The sequence below is a fragment of the Ovis aries genome, chromosome 11 (genome assembly GCF_016772045.2).
Source record: "Ovis aries strain OAR_USU_Benz2616 breed Rambouillet chromosome 11, ARS-UI_Ramb_v3.0, whole genome shotgun sequence".
Lineage (NCBI taxonomy): Eukaryota > Metazoa > Chordata > Mammalia > Artiodactyla > Bovidae > Ovis > Ovis aries.
This window is the reverse complement of record NC_056064.1, coordinates 28909044-28936891: the sequence shown is the minus strand read 5'-3', so window position 1 is coordinate 28936891 and position 27848 is coordinate 28909044. Positions and strand designations below refer to the sequence as shown.

The window sequence follows — 27848 nt, the reverse complement described above, 5'->3', positions numbered from 1 at the left end:
TTTAGATGCGAGAGATAAGCAAAAAGAAAAGAAGAAAAAATTGCTCATAATCCCACCACTACAAATCACCTCTGTTTATCCTTTGTGTCTTTATCTTGTTTTTCTGTTGTGTACTTTTTCTCTGACCTTATTTATTTATTTATTTATTTTTAAAGAGAAGTACTGTCATGCTTAGTTAGAAGAATTAAACCGCACATCAGTGCATACTATGGAAAGGAAGAAGCCTGTTTCACCTCAGCTTCCCAGTTCTCTTTGCCATTTAGACATTTGACTAGAAAAAACCAGCTAGATCTTCGCTGATTCTATGCCTTATTATGGAAGGTTTTAACATCTCAGTGTGCGGAAACATGTGTTAATGACTTCTGGTCGGTTCCCACAGCAGTCCCTGGGCCTTGTCTGCTGTATTTGGTGGTCCTGGAGAGTTGGAGATTCCAGTGACACCCCCCCCCCGCCCGCCCACCCCCTCAGGCAGGTGCAGCATCCCTGTGAGTGGTTTCCTAGGGACCCAGGAGAGAAACCCCAGCCATGTTCATTGAGCAGCATCTCTACCCGCCATCCTCTGGGGGGAGCTGTCCCTTCTGTGGTGGTTCTGAAAATCTAAGGGCTCCTCACCCCTCGTACTCAACCAACCCCCATAATCACACCTGTAGCCTGTTACCTCGCCCAGGGAGGCCTGTAGGCCACCACACCACCCCCACCCCAACCAGCGTCGAGCCATTCTATGGAGACTTCATTTGCCTCTCACTTCCCGGTTGAGAGACAGTTGCAAAAATACCACATGTATGTGACCTTTTCTTTCCTCCTCCACAGAAGCCTGGAATGGTCCCCCCTCCGCCGGGAGAGGAAAGCCAGACTGTTGTCCTTCCACCGGGCTGGCAAAGCTACTTGTCCCCTCAGGGCCGGCGCTACTATGTCAACACGGCCACCAATGGTGAGTCCTGCTCCGGGCAGCATCCTACAGCAGCCCCCGGGGTCCTGTCCGTCTAGAGGGGCACCTCTCTCCTCCACTTCCTGGGCTTTAGACCTTTCCTTTGAACTCTTCCTCAGAGGCTGCCAGGAGATTTTTCCTTCCCCCAGGACTGGGTGGTAGGAGGTCGAACCAGGGTGGGGAAGGCTGTCCTTCAAGGTTGGGGGTCATCTTTGGAACCCAGCATCTTTGTGGAACCCAACCTCATGGTCTGGGACGGTATTTTCCAAACTGGGATCTTGTAATGGTCTGTGGTCCACAGCTGGTTTAAATCAAATTAAACAGGTTAAGCCACTGCATGATTTCTGGGAGCTTGGAATGTGCTGATTGATACCCAGACGGGTTACAAGAGTGGGGTTTTCCTGTGATTTCATCACAACATGGCTCTCTTCCCTGAAGTATCTCACTTGCTGGTGTTTCTTAGGATGTTCTTTGGGAAAGGCTGGGGCTACTTATGGGTTTATTCTAACCAGTAAGAGAGGTCCACATGCATTTCTGAGTTGAGTCAAGATCACTTCTCTTTGTCCCAATAATTGTGGGCATCCTGAGCCTTCAGAGTGACTCCAGGATCCCAGCTCATTGCTGTAGAGTGACCTGCAAGAAGGGTCATAGAAGGAGGAGCTATATAACAAGGTGGGCAGAGTGATGTATAGGTTGCCGTCTTGGAGCAGGCAGAGCAAAGCCAGCCATCAGCTCTGTCTCTTAACCCCAGGGCAGTTGCTAGAAAAAAAACAGAGAGGATGGAAACCCAGAAAATTAGATTTGGTGGGAATCAGTGCCAAGGCAGAATGTGAAATCTTACCTGATTCCACCTGTTGACACCTCACTTCCCTCATCTGTGCCTACCTGACTACGGCCACCTCCTCCCACCTAATGGGACCGTGGATATGGTTTATGTTTATGAACCCACAGTCAGGACCTGGTGAGAGAAGAGCCAGCTGCTGTTTCAAGGGAGCAACAGAGAAAGCAGCTGAAAACTGCCACTTGGGGTGGTTGGTTTGTTTACATCTCCTGGCAACATGGCCTTCCACTCAAGAGGGTGTTCTAGTTGAAGATTTAACCAGGGTTTCTAGAAAAAGGGAAGTGGAACTCCTTCTGACCATTCTAATCAGAAAGAATCTTCCTCAAAATAAACATGTGAGCCGCTTTGTACTGTTATCAGATTATCAGACTTTGAAGTTTCGGAGGAGAGTGTGTTTATGTGCAGTTCCCCATCTTTAAAATACAGAAATTGAACCATATGACCCTGAGATCATCAAGAATTTGGCTCCATCCTTGTCCTGAATTAGCTCCTGTTGCAAAGGAGCAGAGGGGTAAAAGTAGCTTTCTAAAAATCTCAATTCATTTTTAAAAAACAACCGTGTAACAAACAATCCACTGCTGATATATGCTCTCCTTCATGCAACTAGCCCTCTCTTTATTAGGGGGATAGCTAGGTCCCATTTTACCAGGCAGGGCAGACAGCTTTTTTCTGAAGCCCAGATGTCATGCCACTGGGTCCTGGAAGATAGTGATCACAAGAGATTCTAGACCAGGGGTCAAACTCTTTTTCTCTGATAGTCCAGGTGGTAGGTATTTTAGGCTCTGAGGCCCGTGGGGTCAATGTCACAGCTACTCAACTCTACCACTGTCGTGGGAAAGCAGCCGTAGATGATGGTGAACCCACAGGGGCAGCTGTGTGCTGATAAAACTTTACTTAGACCCTGAAATGTGAATTTTCAATAGCTTGCACGTCATGAAATAGGCTTCTTTTTTCAACCATTTAAAAATATAAAAACTGATCTTAGCCAAGGAGTTCCCAAGCTGTATGATGACATAACGTATATTGGCCCACAGGCCATACTGGCTGGTGACACCTCCCTGGGCTCTCTGTCATTCCCAGTAGGACCTGCCGTGCTCACCCCTCCCCACTCTCTCCTAAATGCTTGCAATAATCCAATAATTACATTTATTATGTACATATTACATGTCAAAATGTGTTAAATTAGCCATAAGTAATTTTATTTAACTTACTCAACAATTCAGGAAAACAGGGGCTTTCAATAGGGACAATTTGGTTCCCCAGAGAGCAAGTCTGGAAAGAATTTTGATTGTTCCAACTGGGGTACATCCTGGCATCCAGTGAGTAGAGGCCAGGGATGCTGAAAAACCTCCTGCCATGTACATGCCAGTTTTATTCATTCATTGTTTAATTCATTTTTCATTTGTGTGGTTGATTGAATCGTTCATGCAACAAGCATGTACTGGGCTTCACATATGTTCCAAGCAGAATGTTGGATACTGGGATATAAGAATAAAAAACAGCCTTGACTCTCAAAATGTTAATCTTCTTATAGTAGTAACAGATTTATTTATTTATATTTTTTGGCTGTGCAACTTGCAGGATCTCAATTTCCCGACTAGGGGCTTGAACCTGGGCCCTGGCAGTGAAAGCCCTGAGTCCCCTGGACTACCAGGGAATTCCCAGAAGCAGATTTTAAATGAATCGATATTTGATTACAACTGTGAGCAGGGTTGTGAAGGAGAGGAGTCCGTGGTGTTTTGAGAGCACGTCCCAAAGAGACCCTGGGAAGTCAGGGGAGGCTTCCTGGAGGAGATACCCTTCAGCTGAGATGGGAAGCATGATGACAACATTAGCCATGTTTGAAGGGATCGTGCAGACCCTCAGGGTCATGTTAAAAGTTGTGCTCTTTAGTTTTAAGGGACTGGGAAGACCAGATGTCTTTCTAATTCTCTCTGGGACCTCAGCCCTGTTTTGTCCGGCTGCTGGACTGCTTGGTAAAGTTTTGAATCTGACCTCGTTTTCTGCAGGAAGGTACTGAAAGCAGCCTCTCGGTCTTCTCACACCAACGTTTATCTGATCCCCTGACTCCTGGAGGCATTTGTGTCTCCTCACGGCCAAACCGGCTGCACCCACATTTCTGCCCCAGCTCTTGGATCTCTGCCGGCATGCTACTCAGGCCAGAGCCAGGCACCACTGCCACGGAAGCAGAGCCCCTGTGCTCAGCCGCCACGAGCCATTTCCCTCTTCTTCTTCCTGTCTGTCTTCCTTTGCTCCAAGCTCTCCTAGTCCCTGTAATCCCTAATCACTTCTTTCCCAGGGGGTGCTGAGGTACAATAGACATGCTGTCCCTGTGTTTACACCACATATAAATGTAAGGAGTTTAAAGCCCAATTTGCATTTGTATTGCCTTACTCTGGCTAATCTGCTTATTTTCAAATCCATTTAGGATTTTTCTGCCTGGGAATTGTCACAGGGCTGGCTGCTGTGCTATGCTGGGCTATGGGGATACAAAATCAGAGCAGCCATCTTTGCCTTCAAAGATGGAAGGTCTGATGAAGGCAGAGAAACCCGGAAACCAATAAATGTTGACAAAGCATTTTTGAGGCACTGGGGAAGACCTTGGCCTTCATTACTGGCTGGAAATACCCTTCAAAATCCAAAATACAAAATCAGAGAAGCCGTCTCTGCCTTCAAAGATGGAAGGTCTGTTGAAGGCAGAGAAACTTGGAAACCAATAAATGTTGCGGGTGTTAGCGTGAAAATCTGGGGCCTCATTGAAGGAGGCCACCAGCTTTATCTGGGCATCAGACCAGTCTTTGAAAGGACGACAGTACTTGACTTAGGTGTTCCTAGCTGTGGTGTCAGCCGGGGGAAGGCTGGTGTGTTGGAACAGAGAGAGAGGGACTTGAGAGTCTGAGTCACTAAAGACCTCCTCTGGGTGAGGAGGAGTTGGGACTTTGCCCTGTGGGCATGGCAAGCGATGGAAGGATTCAGAGCGCTGGCTTGACATCTCGGAATGTTGTGGAATGCTTGCTTGTGCTGCAGAGTGAGGGGTCAGAGTATAGCGAGCAGAGATCTGGCAGACTCGATGAGAAGTAATGAGGTCAGCTCTACGGCAGCAGCCGTGGCTGGAGAAGAGGAAGTGGGATATGCCAGGTGGGATGTGGCAGGTCCAGGAAGGTAGAACTCACAGGTTCATTTTCTGCCTTATATGCTGGAGCCGTGTGGTGAGAACAGGGGATTCAAGAGAGGAATGGCCTTGGAAGAAAGATGTTGAAGCCCTGTTGAGTGTGCAGTTCCCAGGGAACATTCAGGGAAAGATGGCCAGCGCATGTTGGATGGATGGGTCATGACTCGGGTCATCTGGGCTAAGGATGCAACTCTGGGGAGTCTTGTGGGTGCACAGTATGGTGGGCAGAGAGCAGGATGGATTTCACCCCTAATTGCCCCTTGGCCTGACGTTGTTTTTCTGGAACCAACCTGCACAAGCATGGGTGAAGCCCAGAATTTGCATTTCATCAGCAAAGAATTGACATCAGGAGTTCCCTCCCAGGACAAGCCTCCAGGAGAAAGAGAGCCCTGAAGAACCATCCTGAAGGGAGGGACAGAGTGGGCTTGGAAAGAATTGTTAAGAGATGGGAGGCATCCTTGAAAAGACAATGTCATAAAAGGCAAAGGAGAAAAGATTGTCAAGACAGACTGAAATATAGATCAGATTTATGGTGGAGGGATATTTTAAATCCCTAGAGAAAGCACAAACTATTTAATAAATGGTGTTGGGCCAGATGGCTAACTTTTGATGGGTAAGTTAATGCTCTTGTTTTCATATAAACAAACTCAGCTTAAACTTGGGTTTCCCTGCTGGCTCATTTGGTAAAGAATCTGCCTGCAATGCAGGAAACCCAGGTTGATTGATACCTGGGTTGGAAAGATCCCCTAGAGGAAGGCATGGCAGCCCATTCCAGTGTTCTTACCTGGGAAGTCCCATGGACAGAGGAGCCTGGCAGGCTACAGTCCATGGGGTTGCAAGAGTCGGACACAACTTAGAGACTAAACCACCAGCAAGACCATCAGAGCGTGAGACTTAGGGAAGCCCCCATCTCCCCTCGTCTTCTCAGTTTATGGCTCCCAAGAGCATTTTGTCAAGCTGGGTGGTCCTGTGCTCAGGCCCAGGAACCCTGGGGATTCTAGTATCAGGAAGCTGTTTGTGCTATGCTGTTCTGGAAAGTGCTCCATTCCACCTAGAGTTGACTCAGTTGCCAAAAATGAGGGTTGTGTTTAATTTCTGGATTTTGACTTGTTAATAACTAGCCTGTTCAAGAATCTAAACTAGTGTGAAGGGAGACCTCTTATTTGCATAACAGATAGTTGCATTTCAAGAAATATAGCACAAAGTTGTTTTGTTCCGTATATAATTGGAAGGCCAGATATGCATGTTTAATCACTTCACAGTGATACAGTCGTAGGTATTCAGGTCTTCTTTTTGCAGAGATGCTGAGTTTTTAGATATTGTGTGGGATACGTTTTTCCATTTGGATTTTGAAGGGGTATTTCCAGCCAGTAACGAAGGCCAAGGGCTTCCCCAGTGCCTCAGCAGTAAAGAATCTGAGAGCAGTGCAGGAGACACAGGTTCAGTCCCTGAGTCGGGAAGATCCCTTGGAGGAAGGTGTGATAACCCACCCTAGTATCCTTGCCAGGAAAATCCCATGGACAGAGAAACCTGGTGGGCTGTGGTCCAAGGGGTCACAAAGAGTTGGACACAACTGAAATGACTTAGCACACATTCACATAATGAAGGCCGAGATTAGTTTTGGTTAGTGTATGTCAGTATTTGACTTCTTATTTCTGTATACTCTAAATCTGATAGTTACACTCCTCTGTTGTCCTTCATTTCTAAGAAAAAGATCTTTTGGGCAGGTGGCACCTTAGCCCTGTTTCTCTAGAAAGCCTGAGGCAAGGATTAAGTATTAACACCTTATTTAGGAGGTATAAGCCCAAAGGTGAGGATGGGTGAGAAGGCGAAGGGAGGCAAAAGAAGATGCCCTGTGATGCTGGCTTCCCTCGTAGCTCAGATGGTTAAGAATCTGTGTGCAATGCAGGAGACCTGGGTTCAAGCCCTGGGTTGGGAAGATCCCCTGGAGAAGGGAATAGCTATCCGCTCCAGAATTCTTGCCCAGAGAACTCCATGGACAGACCATGGGATCACACAGAGTCAGACATGACTGAGCAGCTAAGCTAACACTTTTCACTTTCAAGGCCAAAGTGGTGAGGATGGGTGAGAAAGGGAAGAGAGGCAGAAGAAGATGCCCCATGTGATGCTGGCTAGCTTTAACATTGAACTGACAGTGAACTGGTCGCTTAGCAGGTATGTTCACGTCTCTGGAAGGTTTGCAGAGAGGAGCCCTGCCTTTGAGTAGTCCACCGGAGAGCAAAGGGTTTTATCTGTGCACCTTCTTCTTAGCTCCTGTTCCCCTTGGGCCATCCTTCTCCACTTGGGAGAGCTATTTCCGCCCCTTCCCCCAACTTTGGGGTTGTATCATCTGTCCCCCAGCAGCCTCTCAGAAAGCTTCATTCCACCCTCATGGAGTGGTGCTTCTGCTAAGCCCACGGCGGATAGTCAGGTCTAACCACAGTAAGAGAAGACAGTTAATGGAAATATGAGGAAGAGCTCCATGTCAGTCCCAACCTGGAGGCTCCTGCAGCATTACCCATCTCTCCACTGTCAGACCAGGATGATTTGATTGTTTAGTCTTTCTGTGACCAATGACTTTTACTCCACAGTCATCCTAGGGGGATCCTTCCAAATCATTGGACACAGTGGCTGGCAACCTATAGCCCTTGTACAGCTTGTACAGGGCTTGTACAGGCAATCCACCGGGCTTGTACAGCTTGCAGCTTTTTTTGTTAAAGTTTTACTGGAACGCAGCTGTACTCTCGTATTGTCTTATTGCCTAAGGCTGTTTGTTATTACCTGAAGATGGCAGAGTTGAGTATGGTCCATATAGCTCACAAAACCAAAAATATTTACTCTCCGGCCTTTGAAAGAAAACGTTTGAGATTCCCCAGCCTAACAAATAGAGCCCATTCTTTTTACACATGAGGAAGCGGGTCCCCCATGGGGTAAAGGGACTTGGTCATAGTTACCTGGCCAACCTGTGCCTACGTCTTCTCTCGTATAGTCTTTTCCTTTTTGCCTCAATATCCAAGAGAATGAACATGGGCAGTGGTGACTTAATTTGCAAAAAGGACAACTGAGTTCATGAATTAGTAGAAAAACAATCTGAAATAACTTTTATTTTTGAGAGAAATGCCACTGTCTTTTGAGAGCATCAGCTGAAACCCAGGAGAGCTGGGAGTTGTTTTTAAGCTCTTTTGACAAAGAATTCATATGTATAAATGTTTTATTATGTTTGCAAGCCCAGCTTGGAGGATTAAACCAGGATTTGAGCTTTTGGATTCATTTGCCAAATAGTCGGCACTTTTCTTGATTTCTGGTTTTAATTTTTCTTTAAATGAGTAGATTCCCACTTAACTTTATTACACCAGGAGCTAATGTGAGTTTCCGGATCAGTTTTCCAGTAGAACACTTTTTAAAAGCATTCTTCGAGCTTTTTCTTGTTACAAATAATTGGGTACTTTTCTAACTCCCCGGAGAGAGCAACTCTGATAATTCCCAGTTAATAAAAGTTGCCCAAAGAAACTTCTGCACCCAAAAACATTAGTCTGTTTTCATCTGTCCATCTGTGTTGAACAAATGTGAGATTAAAAAGATGCTTTTATTTGGCACATTCAGTTGATTGAATTAGTTGTGTGTGTGTTTTCATGTTTTTTATTTTGGCGGTATAATTTTTCTCTAACAGACCCTCTCTTAATGGAAGAGTTGTTATTGTTCAGTCGCTCAGTCGTGTCTGACTCTGTGACCCCACAGGCTGCAGCACGCCTGGCTTCCCTGTCCTCCACCATCTCCTGGAGTTTGCTCAAGTTCATGTCCATTGAGTTGGTGATACTATCTAACCATCTCATTCTCTGCCTCCCTCTTCTCCTGCCTTCAGTCTTTCCCAGTGTCAGGGTCTTTTCCAATAAGTCAGCTCTTCATATCAGGTGGCCAAAGTATTGGAGCTTCAGCATCAGTCCTTCCAGTGAATATTCAGACTTGATTTCCTTTAGGATTGACTGGTTTGATAAAGGCTGTTGATCAAGACTATAAATCTTACTATTAATCTATTTCTGTGGGGGTTGTGTTTTTTCCTTTCCAAGAATTCATTTTAATTTGTAATGTTGATGTAACACTTTATTATGCAACACATCTTATTTCTCAGCAGTTTTTCATACCGGTAATCTCTTAGAATTTTGGCAAATGCCAAGTGGGTTAGATAGTCGTTCACACTGCCAGTAAGTTGAAGTCCCATAAAAATCAAAAGACAAAGGAGACAGGAAGACAAAACGTTACTTTAAAGATGTTGACTTACTGGCTGTTAGGTGGAACCACAAATTAGCAGCAAATGGTTCAGGTAGGAAATAAAAAAGAATGTTTGGCACATGACCCAGCAATTCCACACCTAGATACCCATCCAAGAGAGCTGAAAACATGTCCACACAAAAACCTATACGTGAATGTTCATAGCAGCATTATTCATAATGGCCAGAAACAATCCAAATAATATCCAGAATAAAATCTGGCCTTATCCTTGCACGGGTAAGTTATTCAGCTGTCAAAAGGGATGCAGTACCAATGGGTATATGCCCTATGCATGGGTAAACCTTGAAAGTATCATGCTCGGTGAAAGAAACCAGACACGAAAAGCCATATCTCGTATGATTCCATTTATATGAAACGCTTAGAACAGGCAAATCCATAAACCCAGGAAATAGATGTGTGGCTTGTAGGGTCTAGGGGGGAAGAGGTGACTTCTCATGGGTGTCCTTTTGAGGTGATGAAAATGTTCTAAAATTCCCTAGTCATGGTGGTTGAACATCTCTGTGAATACACTAAAGGCCCCTGTGAGGTATGCTTTTAGAGAGTGAGTTTCGTGGTCTATGAGCTGTATCACAATACAAACAGGTGTATTGAGGAGGGGACGAGTTGGTAACTTTCCTGATGTCCTTCCAAAATAAGTCCTTAGATGCCCCAGTTGAACATCCCCTCTGCCGGATTCCCAGACTTTGGCGGACACAGAATCACAGAGGGAACTTGTCTAGAAATATCAATACATCAGTCCTGCTGCCGACCTACAGACTTGGAATCTGTGATTAGGAAAGAGTGAAAATTTCTGCTTATTATATAAGTGTTTTCTCATAGTCACCACCTCTTTTTGACTTGTAGGGTGGCAACCAGATTGATGACAACGTGGCCAGTGGATCAGATATTCTAAACCTGGGGAGTCAGTGTATTTATTTACGTACTTTTATTTTTGGCTGTGCTGGGTCTTTGTTGCCATGCGAGCTTTTCTCTGTTGCAACAAGTAGGGGGATGACTCTCTAGTTGCACACATGGGCTTCTCATTCTCATTGTTTCTCTTGTGTTGGAGCACAGAGCTCTAGGCACAGGGCTTCTGTAGTTGCAGTCTGTGGACTCAGTAGGTGGGGCACATGGGCCTAGCCACTTCATGGCATGTGAGATCTGCCCGGACCAGGGATCAAACCCACGTCCCCTGCATTGGTGGGCGAATTATTATCCACTGGGCCACCAGGGAAGTCATGCAGAGTCAGTTTAAATCCAGTTTTCTCTTTCAGAAATTCATTGAGAAAATACGGCTTTGTTCAAACAAGTAAACGTGTTGTAGTCCCAAGGTTGAAGATATAAGTGTAAACTACTGTAATTAAAGTAGAATCTCATGGAAAAGCTACTTGAAGACAACTCAGTGTTACAGTGACAGGATACCAAATGAGTAGAAAACTACCAGGAAAGGCCCTTTACTGGCTAGTGTCTGTATCCTTATGTGTTGTCAGGGTAGCGAACTTGAGGCTATTTCTAGCCTTTACAATTATCCTCAGAACAGGATGTAGTGACAGGTCTTATAATTTCAAAGCTTTTGAGTCAATAGCTCAGAAATAATTTTTTTTTTTAATCTCTGTGTTTTTGTCATTAAAAAACAACAACAACAAGACCCATGGGCTCTAGTTTCAACTTTGTTTCTAGCTGCAACTAAGTCAAAGAATTCGGGGCATCTATTTTCATTTTCCCATTCTGTGCAGCACTCTGACGTCTAGACAGAATGAACACCATCCTTGCCTTCAAGGAAGTACAGCTCCATGAAGACTCTATTTCTAGGGCAGCGGTGTCGTCATGCCTCTGGGTGTGGTGGCGGGCAGCAAGACAAGGTCAGAACCTCACGTCCATCCTGGTGAGCTGTTCTGCAGAGATTCAGCAGACTCGATGTCTCACAGTGGCTTGTCTTAAGGCCAGAGGCTGTCCACAGAAGCATTTCATTCTGTATGCACCACCGTTAAAGATGTTGAATGAACTGCCAACGTTGAACAATTGGGAGGTTTTTCATAAGCACCCAGATGCTTGTCTCCTTTTGAAAAATCATGAGGATTTTCAACCCACCTTCCTGCCTGAACACAACTGGGTGGATCTGAGCAGGTCGCCATCACTCCTGATTTTCCTTAGACTCGAGAGTCTGCTCCCTTCAAGCGTCTTATGTGTCCAGTGCTTGTGTGGGCTTGAGCTTTGACCTAAGTTTTGACATAGCCTCATGGATTTACAATGAGTATTGCAGGGGAGAACTGGTATTAGACATAAAGTCAGGAAGCTATAACTACAGTTGGAAATCAGAGATTATGAAAGATTAAAGAATCTGGAGAGAAAAGACTGGTCCGCTTCCACAAGGAACTGTCAGACTCATCCCACACTCTGTCTTATACCTGGAGCTTTTGTGCGCACCTGACATGTTAGTGCAGGAAACATTGCCTTCAGGGTCTTCCGTAAGGCCGATGTGTGTATGTTGGGCGGGGGGGGGGGGGGGGGGGGGGGGGTAAGGTGGGAGCATGTGGCTGCAGCAGGAAGTTGGAGTACACAGGGAGGGGCAGTCTGGACACAGAGAGCCATTGATACTCTTTAAAGGTTTAGGTCCCTTGGAGTCAGTGAGATTCTTGGCAAAAATGGAAATTATCCATCACTTATATCTGATGAGCAAGTGGGCCAGGACCACGTGGATTGGTTATCAAGCCACAAGTGTTTGTTCAGTGCCTCCTCTGTGCCCATCTCCAATTATGCACTTGGACCGCTCCTTGCAGGGGCGGTGTGGGCGAACACAGTGCAGAGGACTTCGTGAGCGCTTCTTGGTGGAGATGAGATCATTGAAGGAGACTTTCCTCGTGGGTTGCAGCCCATTCTCTCTCCTGCCTAAGTAGACCCCTGAAGGCCCGTTCCAACTCTGAAATCCTATGCAACCAGGAATCGCCGAACCGCTGTGTTCATCACCCCCCTGAAGTTTGGGAATGCGCCTCTGTATGGAGAGTTGGTGTGGCTCCCGGCAATCAGACCTTCATCACTGGAGGAAGATCTTGGAGTTTGGGAACAGCTTCTTGTTGTTTCGGTCCAAGTTGGACTCCAGAATAGGCAATGCTCTTCCAGGAGGCGTGGGAGGAGAATAGGCTGAGAAGTTAGTCGAGCGGGATGAGTGTTGTTTGCCCGTGCTCTCCAGGAGCGGGGTGCTGGGCTGGGCGTGAGCTCTGGGAGCCTCCACTGAAGGATCTTGCTGTCCTTGGACAGATCATGGGCTGGGCCTTGCCCCTAATGAGCCTCCTGGACATTCCTGTCAAATGAGATGCTGCCCTCCTGCCAGCTGTGGTTACTGCCTATCTATGCGTCCAGCCTGGCATAACATCCCGCCTTCCTCGGTTCCTGTGCAGAGGTGGTCTTGTGTTCCGGGGAGCCTTCTGGAGCTGAGATGCACAACTGGAGCTTGAACGGGGCCTGGTCTTTTTTGTATGGTGCAAGAAGCATCCAAGAATGCCAGGCCCCATGATCTGTGCCATGGAAGGGGATGTGTGCTAGGCAGGAGTCAAAGACCCCATCTCCTCCTCCCTCTCCATTTCTCCCTCTTCCCCCTTCTTTTCTCGCCACCACCCCCCCCCCCCCCCCCCGCAGCCCTGTTCCTCCCTCTTCCCCTGCTATAGATAAAGACTTCAGTTGCTTTCAGCTGCTGCTGTATAAAATTCACATGTCCTAATGGGGGAGACGCTGCAGAAAAAGGTACAGATTGGACAGAGCAGGGCAGCCTTGGGAAGCAGGAGGGAAGGGGCCAAGGAGCACACAGCACTTTTGGATACAATATCCCACCCAGCTGGCTCAACTCTTTGATGAACAGGAAGCATGAATTCCTATTGCATGCTCAGTTGTGTCCAACTCTGCGACCCCGTGGACTGCAGCACATCAGGCTCCTCTGTCTGTGGGATTTCTCAGGCAAGAATACTGGAGTGGGTTGCCGTTTCTTCCTCTAGGGTATCTTCCTGACCCAGGGATCAAACCCATGTCTCCTGCATTGGTAGGCAGATTCTTTACCACTGAGCCACCAGGGAAGCCTCACCCCCACCGGCTGTGCAAGTGCAAAGCCACAGCAGTGAGGCTCACTTTTTCTCTGAATCTCTCAGGCCAGCTACACTATTTGTTGTGGTTTTCAGCAACATACTTGTTCGAGGGGAAAGGGTAAGCAGTGGATCCTTTCAAGTCAGAAGTAATTCCTGGTTTGGCTTGATTGTTGTACTTTTCAAAACAGGTTGTGTTTTTTTTTTCCTCCCACAGCTTTATGTACAACCCCTGTAGATAGGGTGTGAACTGTGGCAAAGAACTCTGTTCTTCCTTGTCTTAGTCTACATCTGTGGTTCGTGGGGTCCCCAGACCAGCAGCATCAGCATCACCTGGGAATTTGTTAGAAACACAGTGTCTCAGGCCTCCCCCCAATCCCGCTGAATCAGGCCTTCTGGGGTGGCCCTGTGATCTCGGGCTTAACCAGCCCTCCAGGTGATGCTCAGATCATCTAAAGCTGGAGGAGCCTGCCCCTTTCCCCAGCGTTTTAGCATCTCCCTTATTGGATGAGGAAACTCCCCTGGTAGCTCCTGCCAATGCAGGAGACACGGGTTCAATCCCTGGGTCCGGAAGATCCCTTGGAGGAGGGCATGGCAACCCACTCCCGTATTCTTGCCTGGAGAATCCCATGGACAGAGGAGCCTGGCGGGCTACAGTCCAGGAGCCACACAGAGCTGGACACAATTCAGTGACTAAACAACAATAACTAGATGTGCCTTTTAAGCCTTCTTTGCAGAGAGGGTTTTTTGTTTTGTGTTTGTGTGTGTATGTTTTAACCTCATGCAATTTCCTGAGGAATCTTGTTTCATTCAACTCTGCCCATTTCTTCCTCATTTTGTTTGTGTCATCCTCTCTACCCTGAATGCCCTTTCTTGATGTTTGAGAAGAGCTCATTTTGCCCAGAATTTCTATACTTATTGTGCAGTGTTGGTTCATGATAAGGACCATGCACCTGAAGGTGCTTTGGGGCTGTTTGTGCCTTAGGGGCTGGCCCGCCTTTCCCAGGAGCCCAGCAGCCTTGGAAGTGTCTTTGTGGCTACACCTCACAGAGACGATTGCTGATTCCTTTTTCCCAAAATAACCAGAGCTCTTTCTGACAGTTTCTTCCAGCTTGCGAAAAGCAACACTCTCAGTGGTTCTGAGCATTATTTATAAAATGTAAAGTCACACCTTTTACTGGAAAGTCTTCTAAATCAGCATTAGCAAAGCAGAGCAAGGGGAGTCCATAGATGTTGGGTTTCTCAGAAAACAAAGCAAAAAGATGATGTTTCAGTGGAAAATACCAGTTCATGGGTAGAGAAGCTTCTGAATAGTTGAATGGTGTGACTTCCCCCACCCTCACCAGAGAGATTATGGAAGCCCTACTTGAGGGCACCTTCAGTTCAGTTCAGTTCAGTTCAGTCGCTCAGTCGTGTCCGACTGTTTGCAACCCCATGAATCGCAGCACGCCAGGCCTCCCTGTCCATCACCAACTCCTGGAGTTCACTCAGACTCGCGTCCATCGAGTCAGTGATGCCATCCAGCCATCTCATCCTCTGTCGTCCCCTTCTCCTCCTGCCCCTAATCCCTCCCAGCATCAGAGTCTTTTCCAATGAGTCAACTCTTTGCATGAGGTGGCCAAAGTACTGGAGTTTCAGCTTTAGCATCATTCCTTCCAAAGAAATCCCAGGGCTGATCTCCTTCAGAATGGACTGGTTGGATCTCCTTGCAGTCCAAGGGACTCTCAAGAGTCTTCTCCAACACCACAGTTCAAATGCATCAATTCTTCAGCACTCAGCCTTCTTCACAGTCCAGCTCTCACATCCATACATGACTACTGGAAAACCATAGCCTTGACTAGATGGACCTTTCTTGGCAAAGTAATATCTCTGCTTTTGAATATGCTATCTAGGTTGGTCATAACTTTTCTTCCTAGGAGTAAGCATCTTTTAATTTCATGGCTGCAATCCACCATCTGCAGTGATTTTGGAGCCCCCCAAAATAAAGTCTGACTCTGTTTCCACTGTTTCCCCATCTATTTCCCATGAAGTGGTGGGACCGGATGCCATGATCTTCGTTTTCTGAATGTTGAGCTTTAAGCCAACTTTTTCACTCTCCTCTTTCACTTTCATCACGAGGCTTTTTAGTTCCACTTCACTCTCTGCCATAAGGGTGGTATCATCTGCATATCTGAGGTTATTGATATTTCTCCCGGCAATCTTGATTCCAACCTGTGCTTCTTCCAGTCCAGCCTTTCTCATGATGTACTCTGCATATGTTAAATAAGCAGGGTGACAATATACAGCCTTGGCGTACTCCTTTTCCTATTTGGAACCAGTCTGTTGTAAGACGTCACAATTCAGCCTGGTCACAGAAGGAGGCTCCAGATGTGGATCTAATGGCCCTGGGACCGGTGTTGGTTGTTACAGGGCAGTGCCGTTTGGGGATTGTAGGTGGGCAGAGACTGTCTTGTATAGAAATAGAAGCCCACCCGAATAGTTTATGGGGTAAAAAAAGACCTTTATTAGAAGGACATGGGGTATCTCACAAAAGCCCCCACTTAAGGACCGAAATACCAGCTGCGTTGTTTGTCCTGGGTCTCTGGGATCTGATGATGCCCGTTCCTGGGTTGATTTCATACATATTTTTCTCTGCAGACTTGCCTTTTCTCTTTAGCAGCCATTTAGCAGAAAAAGATCCAATGGGTGGAAAAAAAAAGTGTCTTAGACTGCACTTCTCCAATTTTGACTGAGAGGAAGCATATTTTCTTCCTTACAGGTTATTTGTAATTGCTTGCCTGTGACCCACCTGTGTATGTTCTGGGCTCTTTTTGGATTGGGCAGCTGGCTTGATTTGTGCTTCATAGTCTGCGAGGGGAATTGGTGCTCTCTCTGCCCTCCATATGGGTGGTTCAGAGGGTAAAGAATCTCCCTCCAATGCAGCAGATGTGGGTTCGATCCCTGGGTCAGGAAGATTCCCTGGAGGAGGACATAGCAACCCACTCCAGTATTCTTGCCTGGAGAATCCCATGGACAGAGGAGCCTGGCAGGCTACAGTCCATGGGGTCACAAAGAGTTGGACACGACTGAACAAGTAACACTTTGAATTTCACTTTCTGCTCTCCATGGGCCTTCTTTGTTTCTGTCCCCTGTGTATCTTTTTATCTATACCCACATATATGCACTTGCTCATTTTTAAAATCAGCCCACTGGCAGTGTAACTAGACTGACTTCTAACAGTGCTTTGAACTGAGTCTTCGTTCATTCATCAAACATCTATTGAGTGCCTGCATACCGGGGACCAGGGAGACAGCTACGCATTTGTTTGACACAGTCCTGGCCCTCGGAACACACCTCTGGGTGGACTGGATTTGAAAGCAAGTGTTGCAGCTGAGCTAGGAAGAGTTCATCCAGGCCCCCGAGGGCAGGGGCGACACTGTGAGCTCTCAGCGCCCCTTCCCAGCCTGGTGCCTGCTCACAGGGTTCAGAAAGCCTGAGGGACGCTGGTGGGGAGCACACAGGACCATGAGTGTCCCAGCCGGGCTGAGAATATCCCACTAGCCCTGACCTGCCAGCTCCATCCACGCCAAGCACCTGGGACCAGGATTGCGTAAGACTCATCTTTCCAGTTCAGACTTTGCCCCAGAAGCTTAAGATAAGGCTTCCTGGGGCAGGCCAGGCCCGGTTGAAGTGCTTCCTCCTGCAGCCTGCCCACAGGCTAGAACCTTCTGACACTGGGCTTCCTTCTCTGCAATGCTTTCTCCCCTCTCCTCTCCATCGGCTCCTCTTCTAGGAAAAACCCTAAGGACTCAGTTGTGCTAAAGGGTTTGTGATTGTCTGTGTGATTCATAAGGCTCCCCCAGAAGCTAAAATAGATAATAAAGCCACAGGCCAAAGCAGAGGCTTTTGGGCACAGATGTTAAAATCTTGATATTTTTAGGACATCGGGGGTGGGGGGGACATGGCATTTCCGAAGGTTCCTTAAGTTACCCTACATTGCTGTCACACGTCTTGCTTCATGTTGCTGTTGTTTTCAGTCACTGAGTCGTGTCCGACTCTTTTTGACCACATGGACTGCAGCACGCCAGGCTTCCCTGTCCTTCACCATCTCCTGGAGCTTGCTCAAATTCATGTCCATTGAGTCAGTGATGCCACCCAACCATCTCATTCTCTGTCACCCCCTTCTCCCCCTGCCCTCAATCTTTCCCAGCGTTGGGCTCTTTTCCAGTGAGTAGGCTCTTTGCATCACGTGGCCAAAGTATTGGAGCTTCAGTATCAGTCCTTCCGATGAATATTCAGGGTTGCTTTCCTTTAGGATTGACTGGTTTGATCTCCTTGCTGTCCAAGGGACTCTCAGGAGTCTTCTCCAGCAACACAGTTCGAAAGCATCAATTCTTCAGCTCACAGTCATCTTCACGGTCCAACTCTCACATCTGTACATGACTACTAGAAAAATGGTAGCTTTGACTATATGGCCCTTTGTGGGCAAAGTGATGTCTCTGCTTTTTAATACACTATCTAGGTTTGTCATAGCTTTTTTCTCATCTTTTAATTTTGTGACAGCAGTCACGGTCTGTAGTGATCACGCCTGACCCCTCCCCTGGGGTTTGTGTCTCATCCAGGTACCTCCCAGTCTGTGGCTGGTTCCTGTCGTGTTTTTACTATGGACTCTACCCTGTTTTTCCCACATCTGATTAATCCCTGAGACTACTTGTTAAAATGCTGACTTCTGGGTTCCACCCAATATCTGCTAAACCAGAACCTTTGGGCACAGGGTCTGGGAATCTGTGGCTTCAGCAGGTGGCCCCAGTGATGCTGATAAGAGGCCAAGTTTGGGAAACAAGCCTGGAGCTTTACCAAATCACTATGCTGAGGGCCTGGGTCCTGAGTGTCCAGGCTTTGATTTGATGAGATTTCGTTTTCAGGACCCGTCTACAGTTTTCTCAGCCACACAGCAGGGATTGTAATATCTGTGAGCTGGCAGTTGGCTGCCCACAGCTGTTGGTTCAGTGACCAGACACCCTTTTTCTTGTGTGGCATCAGCCCTCATCACTGCCGGCTCAAGTTCAGGGATTCCTGCTGTGTTTGCCCAAGTCCATACTCTATGAGGAGGTTGGGGATCCTAAAGGGATTGAAAGACAGGCTCGGAGTATTCCAGGTGGGCCCCCCATCCCCTCCCACTAGAATTTCTCTGGCATCTCCCGACCCCACTCTTGCAGGACTGTGCCAGCTGGAGCCAGTCCTGAGCTTGGCTCAGGCCAGTATCAAAGGGCCAGGGCACTGCTGGGGCCACTGCTTCATCCACTGGCCTCTGTATCACCTGTGAAGTGTGCATCAGGGCCCCTGCCCCGCCCGGATCACAGGGTTGCATAAGGAGCCTGTGGGCTGCCACGTGGAGGCAAGTTTCTCTGGTTAACTCAGGGACCCCCTTCAGCTCTAACCCATCAGCATCACAGAGGGAGCCTGCCCTTGCTCTCCATTTGGGAGATGTGCTCTGTGAAGGTGGATGGGGCAGAGTGGGGAGGGAGGAGCTGGTGGGGTGGAAGCTGGGAGGCGGAGGGAGGGAAGGAAGGAAAGAATGGGGAGGGGTTTGTTTCATTCTTATCACTAAAGTCTTGACGGCTGCCTCTGTCTCAGAGACTGTGCTGTATATGCTCATTGGCTGCTCATCGCAGGACCACGAGACTACAATCGTGTTACCCCCACTTTGTGTGCCCAGTTGTGTCCAGGTCTTTGTGACCCCATGAACTGTACACCTCCAGGTCCCCTCCAGATTCCTCTGCCCATGGAGTTTTCCAGGCAGGAATACTGGAGGGGGTTGCCATTACCTACTCCAGGGTATCTTCCCAACCCAGGGATCAAATCTGTGTTTCTTGCATGCGCAGGCAGATTCTTTCCCACTAGCGCCACCTGGGAAGCCCTCACTTTACAGTGAGGAAACTAAGATTGAGGACCCAGTTACAAGGGGTGGACCTGGGGTTCAAACCTCTGTCTGTGTGACCCCTGAACTCTTAGGAACACCTCTAGGTTGCCTTAGAATATTTGAGGGGTGTTTTTAAACACCCGGGTGGTGTTAGTGGTAAAGCACCTGCCTGCCAGTGCAGGAGACATAAGAAATGTGGGTTCGATCCCTGGGTCAGGAAGATCCCCTAGAGGAGGGCATGGCAGCTCACTCCAGTATTCTTGCCTGGAGAATCCCATGGACAGAGGAGCCTGGAGGGCTACAGTCCATGGGGTGGAAAGAGTCTGACACAGCCAAAGCGACTTAACACAACACATTAAACACCCAGGCCAGGTTCCCTTCCATTTCTTTCCTTTTTTAAAACAACAAAGTCCTGGTAAACCCAGTTTTGTAGACATGTCCACTTCTCCTTCCAATTCCGAAAGTTTTTTGGATGCACCTCATGGCTTGCAGGGAGAAGGCAATGGCACCCCACTCCAGTACTCTTGCCTGGAAAATCCGTGGACAGAGGAGCCTGGTAAGCTGCAGTCCATGGGGTCGCTAAGAGTCGAGCATGACTGAGTGACTTCACTTTCACTTTTCACTTTCATGCATTGGAGAAGGAAATGGCAACCCACTCCAGTGTTCTTGCCTGGAGAATCCCAGGGATGGGGGAGCCTGGTGGTATGCAGTCCATAGGGTCGCACAGGGTCTGACACGACTGAAGCGACTTAGCAGCAGCAGCAGCAGCAGCAGCAGGGCTTGCAGGATCTTAGTTCTCTGGAATCCAACCCCATCTCCTAAAGTGCAAGTACAGAATCCTAACCCCTGGACCGCCAGGAAATTCCCTGAGAGAGGTTGTTGGCGAGAAGCTTTTATGTCCTTCTGTTTCCACATGTTCTGTCTCTCCCAGGGGCATCCATACTGTGTGTGAGCAGGACCCCAGAACCCATTTCTTCCTCAGCTGGTGAAAGTGAAAGTCGCTCAGTCTTGTCAGACTCTTTGCGACCCCATGGACTATACAGAATTCTCCAGGCCAGAATACTGGAGTGGGTAGCCATTCCCTTCTCCAGGGGATCTTCCCAATGCAGGGATTGAACCCAGATCTCCCGCATTGCAGGCGGATTCTTTACCAGCTGAGCTGTCAGGGAAGTCTTTGGCTGGTACCTATGGTTATTTCACCTGATAGCCAGTTGGGGCAGCAGAGAGCCACTACCCCGCCAAGCAAATGAGTCATTCATGAGCCAGGAGTCTACTGGTGTGTGGGGCAGAGGGTGGGAAGTGGAGGGCGAGCAGGGAAGGGGCAAGGCTTACAGATCCACCATAGGCCGATCACCAAGACCAGTGGCCTAGGTCCAGGGGCTCACTGACTCTCCCAATACCTATAATGCATGCAGGAAGCGGCCTTAACAAAGGGAGGTGAAGTTTAGAGGTGACTTTAAAGTTAATAACTCCTGCCTTGCCTTTTTTTTCTTTTTGTAATAATCATCATAATAATAGTTATGATTATTTTAAGGAGGGGGTATCTGTGCTCTGAAACCAGATTTACATCACTTTCCACCTTTCAACTACACTCTGTCTTTAAAAGTTTTATTCTACACAGAGCAGCTGCTGTAATCCACTAATGGGGAAGTGGAAATTTCTGGCTTTTCACGTGGTTGGCTAGAATAGCAACCTCCCTTGGTCTGATTTGATCCACGCTCAGCAGTCAGCTCATTTATGTGTGTCTGGATCCCCTGGTTTCAGCGGGAAAAGTTCAAATTGAGTTAGAATTGCCTTTAGAAATAGAACATGTTTTCTCATGAATTGGATGGTCAGAAGTTTTCCAAGCGAGGGTCTCACTCCTTCCATTCTGTCTTCACTGATCCCCGCCTCCTCCCTGGGGCCTTTGGGACCTGCATGGGAGCAACTGTTAGGAGTCTGGATGGTCACCTGAAATGACCTAGAGCCTCAGAATGGAAGCCCAGAGGACGCAAGGGGGCCCCGATCCAGGGTAACTTGAGCCCCAGGCTGCCATTTCAGTTTTGCTTTGGTGCTTTGGCTCCGTCACGGAGCCTGGTGTGCTGTAAATAGATTAGGGAGTCTCTTGGCGGAGAAGACCTGGGAATGGCTTCCTCCCTGTGGGTGGTGTGGTAATCTGGGGCAATTTTTCCTGCTGCGGATGAGATCATTCAGTAGAGCCCCAGGGACTCTCTCCAGATGTCCACCCGGGCTGGCCCCGTTCCTGTTCCAGGCTCGCAGTGGCTTTGTGTTTTGTGTTGACCCGAGCTGGCCAAGACCAGGAGATGGGCTGGGTGGAAACCTTTAGGCATCTGCACTGTCCATGATGGAGCCCTGGCAGAGGTCGGGCAGAGAGATTCAGTCCTTACAGGGAAAAGGGTCTCCAGCCTCTGGGGCCAGTGAGTGACCCAGGTCAGTGAGTGCAGGGCACGGGGCTTTCCTTCGGAATCCAGCATCTAGAGCGGGATTCTCACTGCAGGCAGCATCTTCCTGTGATTTCAGGGGCTCCTCTTGCAGACGCCTGGCTGCATGGAGGGAGATATTGTTGTTGGAACTTGACAGATGGGCAGGATTCTGACACCCAGCGTCGGGGGCAGGAGGTGATTGGGGGTGTGTGAACAACTACAGCAAAGACGTTCTGAGACCAGTGAGTGTGTTACCTGGGCTGGAGTGAGGTCAGCATGGATCCATTTGGACAGACAGACAAGGTGCCTGTGCTAGAGCCCTGCTGGCTGAGAAGTGGGGCAGTGGGTGGGGGTGGATGCAAAGTTTGGCCTTTATTCTCTGTGTTTGGAAAGGGCTCCACAAGGGACTCTCAAGGTGAGCGCTGACCCCCAAGTGGGGAGACATGTTAGGGTTGAGGTGAGATGGAATGAGGAATGTGATGGAGAGGGGTGCCTCTAGCCTCCGGGAACTGATTGGAGGTGGGCGGGGGGACCCCAGAGGAGCTGGTGAAGCCATGAAGGTTGGTCCCCAGAGCCGCGGGGGGCCAGGTTGGAGGAGAGAGCCTGAGCTGGGTGCTCTGGGCGTGCAGGCAGCAGTGTGGTCAGGCCGATCCGGCAGCGGAAAGGAAGGTCTCTTTGGAAACAAGACTGAGGCTGCAGGCTATGTCTGGTCCCAAGGGGAACCCACCTCATGTTGTAGGGAGGCTGTTTTAACATCTGAATTTCCCCTGCATTTTCGCATCCAGCCTCCATGATCTGTTTGCTTTACTCAACTCTGATAAGGCACCTACTGTGTGCCCCTGTCATCCTGCTTCATGCTAGTACAGCCTTGTTTAGGTGCCATCTTCATCCCCATTTTACAGTTGAGAAAAACAAAACACAGGTGGCTTCCAAAGGTCACAGGTCACAAGTGGCCAGGCCTAGAGCACTTTGCACTGCCCTTGACCTCCAAGCAGGCTTGTGGTCTTCACATAGTCTCCAAGTCATGGTGCTCTCAGCTCCAGCCCAAGTGTCCATCCTCCTCCAGGAAGGCCACTGATCCTGCCCTCTGATTGTCCCTCCTGGAAGACCCCTCTGCTCTCTCGTTCCTGGTCACATTCTCCCCACAGCTTCCCTTGCTCACCCATTTTCTCTCCCTTAAGATGTGAAAGAGCCATATGACCACCCAACTGCTAGAGCCATAAAACCCTAAAGTCCAAACAGTGGGTCTCAAGGTTTTGATCAAAGTCTGGGGGCAAGATTCTTGGCACCTAAAAGACCAATCAGCCCAACCCTTTCATTTTAGGTAAATAATCAGAGGATCAGAGAGGTAGCATGACTTGCCCAGGGCTGCCCAGCAGATGAGAGGCAGAACTGAGGCAAAAACCCCGGTTCTCTCGAATCTCAGCTGAGAGAAGCCATTGGAAGGTTGTGCTTGTTTTTGTCTTTAATATTTGAAACAATTGAATTTTCAGTAATAGCATTTTGGATTCAATAATGTCATATCCATATATTGCATTAACTTTAACAATAACTTGTAAATGGGCATTTGGCATGAACATAGCAGCTGTCTTGGGTGGATGCCATTCTTGGTCTCATTTTACAGAGGAGGAAACTAAGGCACCAAGGGGACAATGAGCTTGGTCAAGATCAAACCTGGTGATGAGAGGCAGAGCTAGTTTAGACCCAGGCATTTGGCTCGAGACTCAACTGCTTTTACTTGGTGGCTCAGATGGTAAAGAGTCTGCCTGCAATGCAGGAGACCCACGTTCAATCCCTGGGTCAGGAAGATCCCCTGGAAAAGGAAACAACAAGCCACTCCAGTATTCTTGCCTAGGAAATCCCATGGACAGAGGAGCCCAGCAGGCTACAGCTGAGTCAGACGCAACTAAGCAACTAACAACCACTGTGCTGTCAGCCCTTTTAATTGTTTTGGAAAGATACCCACAGAAGTCCAGCTCGGTAGCTGCAGAGCTCAGGGTTAACTTCAGCATGTGCGGATCTTAGTTCCTAGACCAGAGATTGAACCCATGTCCCCTGCATTGGAAGGCAAATTCTTAACCACTGGACCTCCAGGGAAGTCCGGAGAAGGCTTTCTTTTTTTTTTCCCCAGTGGATAACTTAATGAGAAGTCTTTGCTGGGGTCGCACAGAGTTGGACAGGACTGAAGCGACTTAGCAGCAGCATGCTCACAGCTGTGAAATGGGTGAAATAGTATTTGGGGGCTGATCGTATAGCTGCAATATTAGCTTTATTTCTGGCTGGGCATCAGAGGAGAGAGAAGTGTGTGATCAAACACAGCAGCTATAATTCACTCAAGGTGTGGAATTGGAGAAGCAGGAAGGGAGTCACCATCATAGGACACATAACCCGGGTCTCTATCCAGACCCCTGCTCTGGGTTTTGGGGCTTCAGATGACAGTGGGCATTTGGGGAGTGATGCCCAGTTGGCAGTTGAGGTTCCAGGATAAGATGCATGAGGGGGGAAGGGAGGGGCTTTGGGGACTGTTTCAGAGGGTCCCAACCAGGTGGTCCCAGCTTCATGGAAAAGGATCCCCAGTAAAGAGAAGCTTTGTTGCCCTGGGGGGCAGGAGAGGCAATTATATGGGAGCAGAAGGCAGACTCCGGCTTCCTGGAGTCAAGAGAGGCAGGTGATCCAGTGCAGCTCTGTGACATTCAGAGCTTCTGCCCTAGGAAATTCTCAATACGATTTTCATTTTTCTTCTTTCTTTGACCAGAGACCACCTGGGAGCGTCCCAACAGTTCTTCTGGGATTCCAGCCAGCCCTGGCCCTCACAGGAGCTCTCTGCCTCCAACAGGTACTGTCCACACGCTGTCTCAGGGCATCGGGATGGACCACACTCACACGCATCTTGATGGGAGAGGCCCAGCCTCCGGAGCCTGGATCTGAAACCTGGCTGTGGATCTCACGGGCCAAGCCCGGGAGGGCTCTCAAGGGCTCGGAGGCCCCGGAGGCTGCTGCCCTGTGGGATGGTCTCACTCTGGCAGTGCCAGCTGCAGCTCTGGTCTCTCTCCCTCCCCTCGGGTGCTTAGAGGAGGGGATGGCTGGGTGAGAAGAGGCAGCAGGGCTCTTATCTGTCTGCCGGCGTGGGGACCTGAGCAGCGGCAGACTCGCTCCACGTGGTTTCAGAAGACCTCAGGGGGTCGAAGTTAAGGAGGTAGACGTTTACTCCTAACGGAGTATCTTTAGGTCTTCTCCACCACTGCGAAATCAAAATGTGATGCCAGCGCATTATTTAGTGAAGATGGCTGGGCATCCCGTGGCGCTCGTGGTAAAGAACCCACCGGCCAGTGCAGGGGAGTAAGAGATACAGGTTCAATCCCTGGGTCTGGAAGATCCCCTGGAGAAAGGCATGGCAACCCACTCCAGTACTGTTGCCTGGAGAATCCTGTGGACAGAGAAGCCTAGTGGGCTGTAGTCCATGGGGTTGCAGACTCAGACACGACTGAGTGACTTAGCACGCACACACATAAAGATGACCGTCAGCAGAATTCAGAACCGAAGTGGTGGCAGAATAGACCTGAAGAATCAACTGAGGCCTGAGAGAAGGGATGGGGGGCTGCTTTTCATGGAAAGTTCTTCTAGGCTATTAAAATGTTTTTATTTATATTTTTGTGTATATATGTGTGTATACACACACTTTTTTTTTTTTTTTTTTTTTTTTACTTAAAAAATTTAAGAAGGAACCCCCTGTGGGGCAGGTAAATGGGGCCTTTCCTCCTGGTTTCCTGGGGATGCAGCCAGGGCTACATTCTCAGGCCGAGTCCCCAGAAATGGGGCCAGTTAGCCTTCCTAGCAGTCATGTGACAGTAGGCATTTCCCGGCACGCTGCCTTGTCTTTTGTTGCTGTTCTTGTGGGGTTTTTTTTAACAATAGAAATGCTGGTGTGAATCCTGTGAGGTGTGGCCCTCTATCCTGGCTGGCTCCAGGCCACCCAGACACTAGAGGGAAAACCCAGCTGTCTTTTCCGACCACAGGGCGGTCCCTGGAGCAGAACAGGGATGTGACACGGGCAGGGAGAGGCTGGGGCGTGTGAGCTGACAGGTGGTAACCCTGCGCAGCCAGCTCCACGGGGCTGCCGGAGCCAGTTTGGAAAGCTTGCCCTTTAGGTCAGTGCAGTCAGCTCTCCGAAGCCTGCTGCCCCTGGCACCGTCCCCAGAAGCATCCTGTCCCCTCTTTGCTGTGGACGGAGCCATTCTCCAGAAGGAGGGTTGGGAGGAGCGCTGCGCAGCGTGCCGGGGCTCTGAGGGGCCCAGAATGGCGGGAGAGGCTCAGATCCAGGGAGAACTGCCAGGGTGGGCAGGGCATCAGACAGAGTGTGTGGTCCCCGACTTCCCTCCTCTGCCTCAGCCCCCCCGGGGCACCTCCTTCCCATGTCTCTGGGATCCCAGGTCTCTGCCAGAAAGGGCTTTGTAGTCAAATAGAGCTGGAAATCCTGCCTCCTCTCTCCACCTTTGGAGATCACACATCAGCTTGGAGAATGCCTGGACTGGACCGCATTTAACTCGGTGTTTCTGTCCTCGTGTGTGTCTGTCCACATCATACTTACACTTCTCTGGCTCAGCTTCTTCTCTGCTTCTCTTCTCTTACTCCATCCATAGTGGTTCTCAACTCGAGGGTGAGTTTGCTTACCTTCCAGGGGACATCCTTGGATGTCACCAGTAGGGGGCGGTGCTACAGACATCTAATGGGGAGAGGCCAGGGATGCCGCTCAGCCTCTGACGATACACAGGCCAGCACCGCCCCACCGAAAAGGGCTGTCCAGCCGTGCATGTCAGCAGTGCCCGGCTCGGAAGCTCTGTTCTAGAAGGACTCAGAACCTCAGCTCAGCACTACTCGGGGGTCAGACGGTGGACCACAGCCTATGCCAATGAGAAGCAGCCACAAAACACGCAGGAGCCCAGCTCTGGATTCTCAGACCCACATATTTGGGTTGATTTTGTTCTGTTTTTAAGATTTATTTGAAGATAGCAGTTTTATGTAATTAATTAATTCTTTTGACCGTGGCATGTAGGATCCTCCTGACCAAGGGTGAGACCTGTGTCCCCTGCAGTGGGAGTGTGGAGCATTAACCACTAGACCACCAGAGGAGTCCTCAGACCCACGTTTTATTTTCCAGTTTTAATATCTTGAAAATCAATGGTGCGTCCTAGTCTAATTGGAAGCATCCATTTTTTTTTTCTTTCTCACTAGTACTTAAAATAAGTGTGCCTCTAACAACCAGTGACATCTTAGATTTGTGACATTGCTGCTCCTTAGATTGAGGCCTCAGGCACATCCCTGCTCCTTGTCAGGCCTCACTTTACCCACTTATAAACGGGAGGAAGACGTGGCTGAGGTCCTGTCCAGCCCTCCATTGTTGTGATTTGTGGTCCTCTCTACCCTGGGGCATGACCACACATGTCAACTCTCCATCCGCCCTCTGAGGTGGAAGAGAAGAGAACCCACCAGTGAGGCTAAGGCAGGATCTGTGATACCCTGACATCTTCTTTTCTGGTTTTTAAATAGAATCTTGAAAAATAAAGCAATAGTTAGGTTGGTATTTCTCCCTACAGGGGAGCAGCACCAGCATTTTCCCAGCCATTCTCTCCTTCAGTTTTATAAGCAGCTTTCAGCAGATTGAATTTTATTGTGGAGAGTGAAATAGACTTGATGAAGACATGAGGTTGCTTCAAAAGCTGGCCATCCCCATCCTTGGGTTCCTGGGGCTGTGGGCGCCTCGCCTGGAGACCACTCAGGGCCCTGGATTGAAGCCCCTTTTGTTCTGCTCCTGCTTCTGCAGAGCAGCAGTGATAGAGTTGAAGCCTTTCCATTCAGAAAATGTGCCTACGTTGTTCTCAGTACTGAGGGTACATACTCAGGCAAGCCAGACTTGTGGGATCCCTGGTCCCAGGAGCTACATTCTAATGGGAAAGTTGGATAAACAGGCAAACATGAACTTGATCAGATGTTCGTTGCATGGTCAGCGGGACAGAGCATATGCCTGGGGCATCGGGGGCAGCCTCACTTTAGGCCAAGATTTAAAGACAAGGAGGAGACGGTATGTGTGGAGGGTGGTGGTGGAGTGTTCTGGGCCAGGGGACAGCTGGTGCAAAGGCCCTGGGGTGGAAGTGATCATGGCACATTTGAGAATGGAAAGCAGACCAGTGTGGCTGGAGGGTGGGGGACAAGAAGAAGGGTGGTTAGGTGATGGGGGAGGGG

General features: G+C 48.8%; 1 protein-coding gene across 10 annotated transcripts in view; it reads left to right on the top strand.

The window, feature by feature from the left end:
- The window catches only part of GAS7 (growth arrest specific 7), a 204568-nt gene that overhangs the window by 119563 nt on the left and 57157 nt on the right, over positions 1–27848 (top strand). For all 10 annotated transcript variants that reach the window (XM_027974889.3, XM_027974888.3, XM_012185726.5 and 7 more), the window contains exons 2-3: positions 811–931; positions 24364–24444. In XM_027974889.3, coding sequence (XP_027830690.1) covers positions 811–931; positions 24364–24444 — 202 coding nt within the window. The remainder of the gene's footprint in view (positions 1–810; positions 932–24363; positions 24445–27848) is intronic.